At 36.5% G+C, this 11,428-nt stretch overlaps 1 protein-coding gene across 8 annotated transcripts in view; it reads right to left on the bottom strand.

The window, feature by feature from the left end:
- The window catches only part of ppp2r2ca (protein phosphatase 2, regulatory subunit B, gamma a), a 43,321-nt gene that overhangs the window by 9,655 nt on the left and 22,238 nt on the right, over positions 1-11,428 (bottom strand). For 6 of the 8 annotated variants that reach the window (XM_073909951.1, XM_073910862.1, XM_073908909.1 and 3 more), the window contains 3 exons: positions 9,978-10,147; positions 7,224-7,315; positions 2,884-7,030 (listed from right to left, as the gene is read on the bottom strand). In XM_073909951.1, the coding sequence (XP_073766052.1) occupies positions 6,727-7,030; positions 7,224-7,315; positions 9,978-10,147 (566 nt within the window). In that variant the 3' untranslated portion in view covers positions 2,884-6,726. 8 annotated transcript variants of the gene reach the window in all.

Raw genomic sequence — 11,428 nt, 5'->3', positions numbered from 1 at the left:
TTGTCGGCTGCACATTCATGATTTGAATCTCCCATTCCACCATATCCCAAAAATGCTCTACTGGATTGAGTTCTGGTGACTGTGGAGGCCATTTAAGTACCGTGAACTCATTGTCATGTTTTTTGAGTTACTGTCACCTTCCTCTCAGCTACATGCCTAAATGCACTGAGTTGCTGCCATGTGATTGGCTGATAAGAAATTTGCATTAATAAGCAGTTGGACAGTATAATAAAGTGCCCAGTCAGTGTATACAGTATATGATTATTGTTGAGGCATTGAGACAATGGATTTTATGTTTGGCAGTTTTTGATATAAGTTTGATGATGCCCCTTTTCAGAAACACTTGATTGGTTACTGATGCAAGATGAATATTATATGAATCATTAGTTAAACTACACGTTTGGAATAATTAAGATCTCTTGGTCACACTTTATTTTGATGGTCTGTTTGTTGAATTTATGTTACATAGCATCTACATGCCAACTAATTGTCATTAGATATTAAGTAGACTGTTAGGTTGGGGTTAGGGTTAGTGGAAGTTGACATGTTTAATATAGTCAGTTAAATGTCTGTTGAAGGAGCAGAATCAAGAAATATTAAGCAGTCTACTAATACTCAAATGGACCATCAAAATAAAGTGTTACCAATCTCTTAAATCTATTATGCTCCTCAAAGCAGCCTTTACTTAAAAAAAAAAAAAAAAAAAAAAAAAAAAATATATATATATATATATATATATATATATATATATATATATATATATATATATATATATAGTAAAATAGTATTACAATCAAAAGGAATTGATTAAAAAGGAATTTAAAATGTTATTTACTGCTGTGATATGCAGAAATTTCAGCAGTGATTTTCTCAAATAATTCTTAAGGAATCATTGTAATATGCTTATCATTAGTGTGCAAGTTTCTGTTTTATTCCATGTTTTGTATTATTGTACAAATGTTATTAGTATATTAAAGTTATATTCTAATGTACACTATAAAACACATTGTGTTTCATTAATGTACACCATTTCTTAATGTAATAGCTCACCCAAAATCTGTTCATATAGCTTTCAGGAAGCTATTACAGGAAGTGTAATAGTATCCAACTGCAGCAAGACATGGAGCAAGACATCTAAATGTGTAAAAAAAAGTGTGAAAAATGTATGTTATGTGTGAACTGGTTGCTGTATGTTTTTGTCTTGTGTGCAAACACTTTGATCTACATTTCTTGCTAAGTCATATCTCTGCCTTGCTCCATGCTTCATATCAGTGGTTCTCAAACAAACTGTGGTACATGTACAAGTGGTACGCAGGCTTCCTTCTAGTGGGACGCGGAGGAATCGCTGAATAATTCAAGTAAAAAAAATTAACACACTTTTAACCCTTTGACGCTTACGATAACAACGATGTGATCAGGAAATTGATTTTATTAGGTTAAACTTTTTATTTTCATTTCATCTTTCTAATGTTTGTTATGTATTCTATCATTTGAGGTTATTTTCCTCCCCATACTTGTAACCATTGTTGGGGGCGTATCTTGTTTTTTTATATCCAAATGTTGACAGGTATAGTTTAATCACTTGCTTCTCTGACACACAAAGCCTATTCTAACGAGCAGTAAGCAGATCTAATTTCTAATTTAAATATGTAAATCCAATTCATATATTTAAAATACATGTTACCGTATAGATTTCCAAGATATACAAATAAGTCATACATACATGCAACATGAATTTCAAAATTGATCAAACAGAGTTATATAGAATATTATGACATACAGTATAACCTATGTTTATGAGGTCCAAGAAACATTTGCAGGTTTTGATGAATAGATTTCTTTATCATAATCTGGGCTGGCCCACGTGGAACCCACCTGGGATGTCCAGCATTATTATTTATGATAATACTTTACATTTAAGTACAGCAGTTTTCTTGTACTTAAAGAGCAGAGCCGTTTTTAATTAACGTTCAAAATCGCATTTTAATTTAAACGTTGACATTTTATTATTTTTTTTTAACAGTAAGTTTGTTATTGCTCAAACTATTTATTATGTTTAAAGTGGCTGACAATAATAAATATTCATAATAATAAGAATTTATCTGCCACGTTTGTGAACTGTGCAGAGCTGTAGCCGCTTAATTGGGCCTACTATGTACTGTATTTTAATACCAGTCATTATGGTGGTACGTGGAGAGACAATTTTTTTCTGAGGTGGAACTTGGTGAAAAAAGTTTGAGAAGAACTGCTTTATATCATAAACCACCAGTTCTGGGAAAAAGAAAGCACATGGTGTCTGACCTTTTTCCATTTCTCCCCCACAAAGCTTCAGAAATTCAGTCAGATTTATCATTATGATCCAAGTAGAATGGATCTTTAATCACATTTGTTGGGTTTTTGTTTCTAACTGATTTTGTTTTTGTCATGAATATGAATGCATGAAATATTTCCAATTATTAATTAGAATCTTCATCCAATTAATTGTTTCTGTAAACACTTGCCTCATATATCGCTTGGTAACTTTTACATTTTATTTTTAATGCGCACATAACTACAACACACTCTGATGATGCCGCTGTCTGTTTCGAGGAAAAACTCTTCACACAGGTGTTTTCCTTAAAGGTCTTATGACAAGATGTTTACAACGTTTTTTTGTGATTATTCTTTCATTTTTGCTGGAAATGTAAAAAAAAAATAATAATAAAGTGCCTTTAAAATTCAAAATATCTCAATGCTGCAGTCATGTGCTGTTAGTTTACTGTAAGCCTGTCAGTTCATGTGTGTGTGTGTGTGTGTGTGTGTGTGTGTTAAATACAAAGAGACAGAAAGAGCAAGAAAAAGCACTAGAAAAAAAACAAAAAAAAAACAACAACAACTATAATCTAAGTGGGCATACAGAGATCATATCAATTTAATCACATTCCTCCATTGGCCTCTTTTATTTTTCCATTAAGTGTCAATAGAATATGTTTAGGCATCATAGATATACACATTAGTAACACTGGATAATGATAAACATGCGTTTCTGTGTGTATGCTTGCATGTATAGACCTATTTGTGTGTGTGTGTGTGTGTGTGTACGTGTGTGTGAGAAAGAAAGTGTGTGCCCTGAAAAACTCAAGCTATTATTCCCTGGTTGCATTGTAAATGTGAGTGTGTGTTTGTGTGTGTGTTTCACTGCATGTCTGAGAAAAAAGCATGAGAGAATGCATAATGGCAAGACTATCGCCATGGTAACAGAGAACGAAAGATTGAGAAAGAGAGAAACAGCAGTCGTCTGAGGGTAGAAAAATGATGTGAATGAACTACCGATGTAAAACAAACGGGTAAGAGTAGCTGGAGACTGATTGTACGAGGCACAGCCTCAGTAGATGTAGAGCAAAGAGTACTAGAAAAAATGGGACAGCAAAACACGTGAACATCAGAAAACACAGAAGAGCAAGGGAAATGAGAAAGCAAGCAAGCAAGCAAGCTCGCTCGTCAGTTGGAGAGCACCCCGTTAACATTAGAACACTTTAAAAATGGATTCATTAAAAGCATGTGTTTAACAGTTACATTCATTCAGCCTTTTTCATATTATATTAAAAACAATCACTGACCCCCGTGTCAAAGTCTACACAGACAACCCAACAATTCATCACCACATCGACACCAAACAAACAGTCACCCAAAGAGGTGAATGGCACCTTAAACGAAAGAGAACTCGCCGTGTTCTTTCTACAGTGGATACAGAGAGTTACATGTACACCTGCGTGGTCACAACATGTACACAGTGTGCAGACTCACATTTGGAAATGTTCACCCACTTATACTGACTGATGCATTTTGGAACGTTCCAGATTCAATTCAAGTTGAGCTTTTTGGCGATCAATTTGGCAAACAATTTCAACACTTCATCGGTATCAATGCACTTACAATGGAAGTCCAGAAAGAAGGGGCAAGTCCTGAAAAAGCATCAATATTATACATGCACTGGAAAAAGGGGTTTCAAACAATTGTTGTCCCAACACAATTCCATTAAGTTAACAATAGTTTTTAGAAATTAAGGTAGATTGAACACGCAATTATTAAGAAAAAAAAAAAAACCTTAAGAACCGTGTTGGTTCAACTCATATAAAGTAAGAAGTTTGACCAAACTGTAAAAAATTTTTTTGAGATTGTTAAAATAATCTACAATCATAATTTAAAGCCCTCGATTTTGTTAACTCATGCTAGGACTTCAAAAGAAATCAGAATTATGAAGATAATGCATATAATAAACAATTTAGACAACTTTCTAGCTGAAATATCACACATATTTGGAAAGATTGAATTAATAAAAGCTTGTAGTACTTAAGCAAGGGTTTGTCCTAAAAAAAAAACTTAAAATAAGATAAATATTACTTTAAATTATATTAGATATTTTTCTTATCTTAAACTTTAACTGCATTTGAATTTATGTGTCTGATTTTTATCATGGAAATGACTTGCATCTTAAAACTCTAAAACTGATTAACATTTTTATTGGCCTAATCATTCCAAACCAAAAATAGTTATTAAATATAAACTGTGAATATCAGTTTGTGAAATAATTGTCTTCAAAATTGTATTCCGTAAATCAATTAATAAACTTTAAATATGGAACTGTGAACAAAAAGTTTGAGAACTGCTCTTGTAGGAGCAAATTATATCTGAAAAGAAATCTGCTTTCAATACCTCACAGACTTCCATTGCAAGAACATTTCCAGCAAACTGAGGAAAGTGTCAAAATTATTATTTTTGGAAAAGCTCTCACAATTCAAAATTCAGTCATAATTTACTCACCCTGGCATTGTATCCAGGACACATACGGCATTCTTTATATAAAGAGAAGTAGATAAAACAACAAGCTTGTGCTCATCCATAAAATGGTAGTGAAAAGTGACGAGCATTAAGCCCACAAGTTTTAAAAAATTGTCCCATGCAACATGTCAATGCAGTTCAGTAAAAACAAACTGAAATTTGATGTATCATTTAATTAAAATCCTGAACAAAAAGCACACAAGTGCAATGCTTTCATAAAGTAAAACTAATCAAAGCAAGACATAACATACCATGTTCAAAAAATCCCAAAAGTTATTCATTTTCCTTTAAGTCCCTAATTCAGCACGGGTCGCCACAGCAGAATGAACAACCAACTATTCCAGCATATGGTTTACGCAGCGGATGCCCTTCCAGCCACAACCCAATACTGGGAAACACTCACATTCATACACTCAAACACTACGGACAATTTTTTTAGCCAATTCACCTAAAGCGCATGTCTTTGGACTGAGGGGGAAACCGGAGCACCCAGAGGAAAACATGCAAACTCCAAACAGATTTGCCAACTAGCCCAGCTAGGACTTGAACCAGCAACCTTCTTGCTGTGAGATACAGTGCTAACCACTGAGCTGCCCATATCCAAGGTCGAACTCTGGACAAGTTCGGCTGACACATTAAAGTCAGAATTATGGTACATGAATGATATTTTGCATTGCATTTCTATTAATCCTGATTTTTGTATCACCATGCACATGGCTTTTCATATACTGTACATCTAAAACATTTAACAAATATAACAAATGTACAGGAACATTCTGGGGTATTAAATGCATTTTTTTAAATTCTGGTCAATATTCACTACCATAATATGTACAAACAGAGGCAGGACTTTTTTGTTTTACGAAAAAAAAGCACATATATGTGTCATTTATACATATGGCTAGGCTGAGCAAATAATGACTCAATTAAAATTTTTGTGTGAACAGTCCCTTGTTTTAATGCCAGACTATTCATTTTAATTACCTAACCAATCATCCAATCTTTGTCAGCATTGTTTTCATTATTATTTTCACACACTTTTTGAAAACTCCCATTCTGAGTAGCTACAATCATTAATAAAAAGGCAGTGCTTCGCTGTGAGAGTCCAGAACTCTGGACTAGATCAGAGTTTGACCCTAATGCATGTGCACAGCGTTGCAGGAGGCCCTTATCAAAGCATATTAGCAGTGCGATGGTATATTATTAACTTGTTTTTTTTTTTTTTTGAGACTGACCAATACCTTTCCTACCATACAGGTGTGAATGTAACCCATCGTGAGGTGTAACCTGGTTAAGACAGTGTTCAGATGAAGAAGTGGATCAATCCTTCAGGTTTTTTCGCATACATTTGAGACAAGTACTGGAATTTATTCCTCCTCCAAGTGCGAGATATAGTGATTCGGTCGTATAGGCATTCACAAATGGTCGATGTGAAGCAAAATGAGTGCTCGTAAAGCAGATGCATTGTGGGATTGGATTTTTCGGGAAGCACGTGATAGGAAGACTGCTCAGAGCACTCTTGTTATCATGACGCAGAGGAGTCTCATTCCTAGACCAAAAGCCCAAATCGAACACCAATCACAGATTGGTGCAGCCAATCAGGAAATGGTCATCGACATCCATCCACACATCAAAGGAGTCCAGGATTGGCTGATCATGATGTCAGTCATAAATTCCACGTACCACAGCTCATTGGCAACATTCTTGGCGGTGTGATTAACCAAAGTGTTATCAGATCAAGTCATTAGCTATACATAACTGCTCTTCTGGATCGGCAAACTCCATCAGTCTACTTTTGAGTAAGCCGTGCTTCCGCAGGACCAAAAATGTATGTGTTTTAAAGGATAAATCTGATATGATTTGAATGCATGTGTGGCCCTGTGAAGAGCATAACTGCGGCCCCTTTTATGTCTCTTCACACTGGTTTTCTGGTTTGACCCTGTCCTGAAAGATATAGAGGTTGTTGGTGGCGGCGATGGCGATGATGTTTTCAGCCGGGTGCCAAGCCATGTGCAGAATCTTTTTGGTGAAGTCCAGACTGTCTACGCCCACGTCCCCTCGTCGCCGCCGACCCCCGGTGTAAACGCGGCGAGTTCGCAGCACTGCACGCGGTTTACTGCTCTCACGCCAGGCCTCCAGGGTCACACCACGACCCGTCTCGCGGTCAAACATCCGAAAAAAGCTGTTATACGCTCCTGTCATGATCACACTTAAGGAGGCGCAATGAGAGATAGCAAAGTACGATGGGTAAATAAACAAAGTGGAGTGAATTATAAAGAGAAAATGCGATGAGGAAAAGAAAAAAAATGAAAGAGCAAAGAAGAAAGAGAGAGAAAGGGGGTTTAAGTACAATACAGGAATAATGCCTATACTGCATAAACATGATCAATTAAAATGGTTACCTGTCAGTGCTGTTCCAGACACACTCAAACTTGTCGAAGATGCAGTCGTTTTCATACAAAGAGCAAAGTCTGCTTCTTAGATATTCATGAACCTGACATAGAAAGAAATATTATAAAAGAGCGAAATCTTTTTTTATGGCTGATTTATTGCTGTTTTTTATTTCTCAGATGCTTAATTTATGGGATAAAATGTATTAAATTAAGCTCCTAGCTGTTGCACTTTTCGGATAGCAGATCTACTAAAGGGTGCTGTCTATATTTTTGCATATCTTAAATAAATTAGTTAGGTTACATTTTGTTATTTGTTTCTGACACACTTAATTCTTTTACACAGTCATGTGAAGTAGATGTCTGCATTCCAGCGGGACCTGACCAGATTTCTTTTGACGTGGGAATAAATTTCCGAATAAAGTGCGGGAACGGTCGGTAACTGGTGTAATTTTGGACGGGAGTTGGCAGTCTAACAATATCACTCCCGACTCCCGTGCGAGCGAGTACGCATATGTATGTGTGTGAATGAGACAGCCTGATGCTGCGTTTAGCTTGTTTGTTGCTGTTTGTGTGTGTGTGTGTGTGTGTGTGTGCACGAACGAGAGAGAGAGCTATGTGCCATGTGTGTGTGTGTGTGTGTGTATGTGTGTAAATGAGAGAGCAGGATGTTGCTGTCTGTGTGTGTGTGTCCCTTGCTTGGCTTGCTTGGTGCTGTGTGTGTGTGTGTTTATACAGACAGCGTGTTATAGGCTGTCTGGACTCTGTATAGCTGGTTTCCGGTTTTGTTCTCTCCCCGCCCAATAGCGGAAACGGGTGCGGCAGGTAGAAAATGGAGCGGGTCGGGCAGCAGGACAACGAATGCAGAACATAAGCGGGAGAGGTCAGGTTTGGAATAAAACCTGGCGGGTGCGGGCGGGAGCGTGATTTAAAATTTAGTCCTGCGCAGATTTCTAATGTGAAGCTTGTCGTACAGATCACTTAGACAAGCTAACAACCAACTGAAAACCAGACCATATACAGTTAACTAAACCCTAACCCTAAACCAACTAATGGCCCGTTTCCACTGAGTAGTACAGTATGGTACTGTACAGGGTTGGTATGGGTTACCCTTATCATGCTTGCGTTTCCACTGCCAAAAGGGTACCAATGGCATAGTGTACAGTGGTGTATTTGGGTTCAAAAACACACAACATATAGCCCACAGTCAGTGCAAACCTCTCATCTGTATCTTTAATCTTCATCAGCACATGTAACCTTTTTTTAGAAAGTAATTTCCTCATTCCGAGGTTATAATAGTCCAAAAGGTGATGATAATAGTTAAACACGACAATTTGTTCATGTTTTAGGTTGCTGAAAGAATCATTTGCTGCTTTGTTTATCCAGCTTAAACTTTGTTTTTTCGCACTTCCCTCTCCCGTTTGTCCGTTTCTGAAAGGATCGGATGTCAGAAGCACTTCAATAATCATGCGTACGTTATTATCATCATATCAAGAAAGCGAATCTGCTTGCACTTTTAGACGGCCTCGTATAAAAAACAAAACAAGGCAGATTTTGTTCTTTGTTCTTCTTCTTGGCTTTGTGGCTGTGATCAAGACGACGACAAGGTTTGTTTGAGCTCAGGTCGACCATGGCTTGTTATTATATGTATATATTATTACAGTGTAATTTCTCTGCTGTATTTAAAAAATGGCGGTTTCTTTGTTCTCATTCTTCTGGCTTGTTGCAGGATTGAGTGAAGTATCTCTGTAAACCAATAGCGTCCAGTTACGCATCTAGCTCCGCCTTTAGGTACCCTTTTGGCGTGCTAGGTACCCTTTGCAAAGGGTACCCAAAAATGGGTACAGTATGGTTTGCTTTTAGGTAACTTTTCACAGTGGAAACAGCCATAAAGCGTATTGAACCGAACCAAACCGTACTGTACAACTCAGATAAAACAAGCCATAATAGTGCTTTCAAAAGAAAACAAAAGACAAAAGTGCACAGGTTGAAAAACCGTGCTTCACTGCACTTCAATCCAAGTGTTCGGCACAGATTTAACTCCGTACAAAGTAGGGGTTGGAATCTTTAGTGACTTCTTGATCCAATCTGATTCGGCATCTATAATGGCAAGGTTTCACTTTCACTTTAAAGAGGATCTTGAAGCCGGCCGCACAACGAAGTGCTGCATCTAGCTTGTAATTATCCATCCGTCCAAATGAAGGGAATTCAGCAGCATACGTAAATGCACCTTCAATGCATATTATTCTTCAGTTTAGAGCTCATGCCCACATTGTCATGGTCAAATTTAAATACAGAATTAATTCTGAATTATTAGAGAAAGAATCACGATGCATTCGTTTTTTTCTCCCACCTCTAGTTTAAAGTGAGCTACTGAGCTGACCATGCTGGAAAAGTTGTCCATATGAACAAATAGACAGGTAGACATCTAAGACAAATGTATCTGATTACAAATCACAGACACCATTGGTATTTATTTGGTGTTGTGCTGAAGAGCTGCACTAAGTAATAATTCATTCATCAATAATAATGTCTCTGTAACTATCATTAGTGTGAAAAGGAACAAATAATGGTGAGTTGTTGTCATACTGCTCCATAGCATCCATTTTAGCTAAAAACTACAGTTTCACAAAATTCTAAGCTAACTACATAATTCCAATGAGCCTGTGTTGATTGTTCAATGACCAAAAAAGCATACCTTTTGTGTTCCTAGCAGACTACCCACACTTGATTATTATTGTATGCCATCACCTTCATGGTACCCACCTGGTATGTCTCCACTGGGCCCTTTTCCATGTGGAGGTCCCAGACTTTGACAGTCAGATAGTCTCTGGTGAGCAAATATCGTCCACTATGGCTGAACTTAACATCAGAAACTGATGATATGATCTCAGAGAAAAAGGAACGATTGCCTGGGTCCTCTGGCTCCTCAAAGACTAAGTTGGAGAAAAGACAAAGATTCAGTTGACAATCAGAATGAGGCAGCTTTTATCAGCATAATGAGTCTCCATAATGTTTAGCTTAACTTTTACAGTGCTGTCTGTGAATCATTAGCTATTTTAGGTTAGTCAGAGTATGAATGAAAGAACTGAAACATCTTCAACACTGTGGCCTGCTTGTCTTTTACTGCAGCTATAGGTGTAAATCTCACTACATCTGCTACAGTGTTAATTCCCCCAGCTGCTAGCACAGCCATTCGTAATTGTTTTCAGTCAGTGTCTCGCTGTCTTTTTAACTAAGCTACTTCCAGCAGGTTCTGGCTAAGTAACAAATTCCTCAAAATGACTTTAATCTTAAAGTTGAATTCAAGATTTGTATAAGATTCACATGTTACAGTAAGAGGCACTTTCTTCTATTTATGAAATGATTAATTTCATGCTGACTGTGAAAACTGTGTAAAGCATCCTTAATCTAAATATTATCATTCTCAATGTTGAAAACTACAGCTTAACGTTTTTGGGAATTTTTTTTAAAGATCCAGATAACCTAGAGGGGGAAAAAAGCCTTTATTTAAACCGAGAAACGACATGAAGCTATTAAAGAATTGAGACTATTCAATTTCTCTGAATTTAAAATGTATAGTTGTGTGTATGAGTGAAATGTCATTTTAGTTTAGTTCTATTATCTACTGATGAAATTTCTATCAAATTTGAAATAAAAATATAATTATTTAGAGCTTTTTATTTGCATAAAAGAACAAAAAGACACCATGATTTGAGACTTTCATATTCATTTTTGGACTACACCAATATACCAATTTGTTTAACTAAGAAGAGTTAGGAAATCTATATTAAGACGTTGAGTCTTAATTTGGCCACAACCTTCTCTGTGTTTCAGCAAATGGAATGAATTTTTAAAGACAAATATTATTTTGACACATATTTTGGAAAAATACTTTGAAAATTTTCAAACATTCAACAATTCACTCTGGGCAAAATTGTTGTGTTTGTGACTTTTTTTGCCCCCCTGACTTCCATTATAATGACATTTATTGATTGCCTCTATGACACCATATAATCATGCATTCTTTGTTGTTGCTGGTTTTCCCTGTTAGGAAGAGGTACAATTTAACATTTTTACTGTTGATCATTAATTGCATTGACAAAAAAGCTTAGCTTCGGGATAAAAAAGCATATAGTTATATAAAGCATAGTGTGTGTGTGTGTGTGTGTGTGTGTGTGTGTGTGTGTGTGTGTGTGTGTGTGTGTGTGAGTGTG

This window comes from Danio rerio, chromosome 1 (genome assembly GCF_049306965.1).
Source record: "Danio rerio strain Tuebingen ecotype United States chromosome 1, GRCz12tu, whole genome shotgun sequence".
NCBI classification, from domain to species: domain Eukaryota; kingdom Metazoa; phylum Chordata; class Actinopteri; order Cypriniformes; family Danionidae; genus Danio; species Danio rerio.
This window is presented reverse-complemented; position numbering and strand designations above follow the sequence as displayed.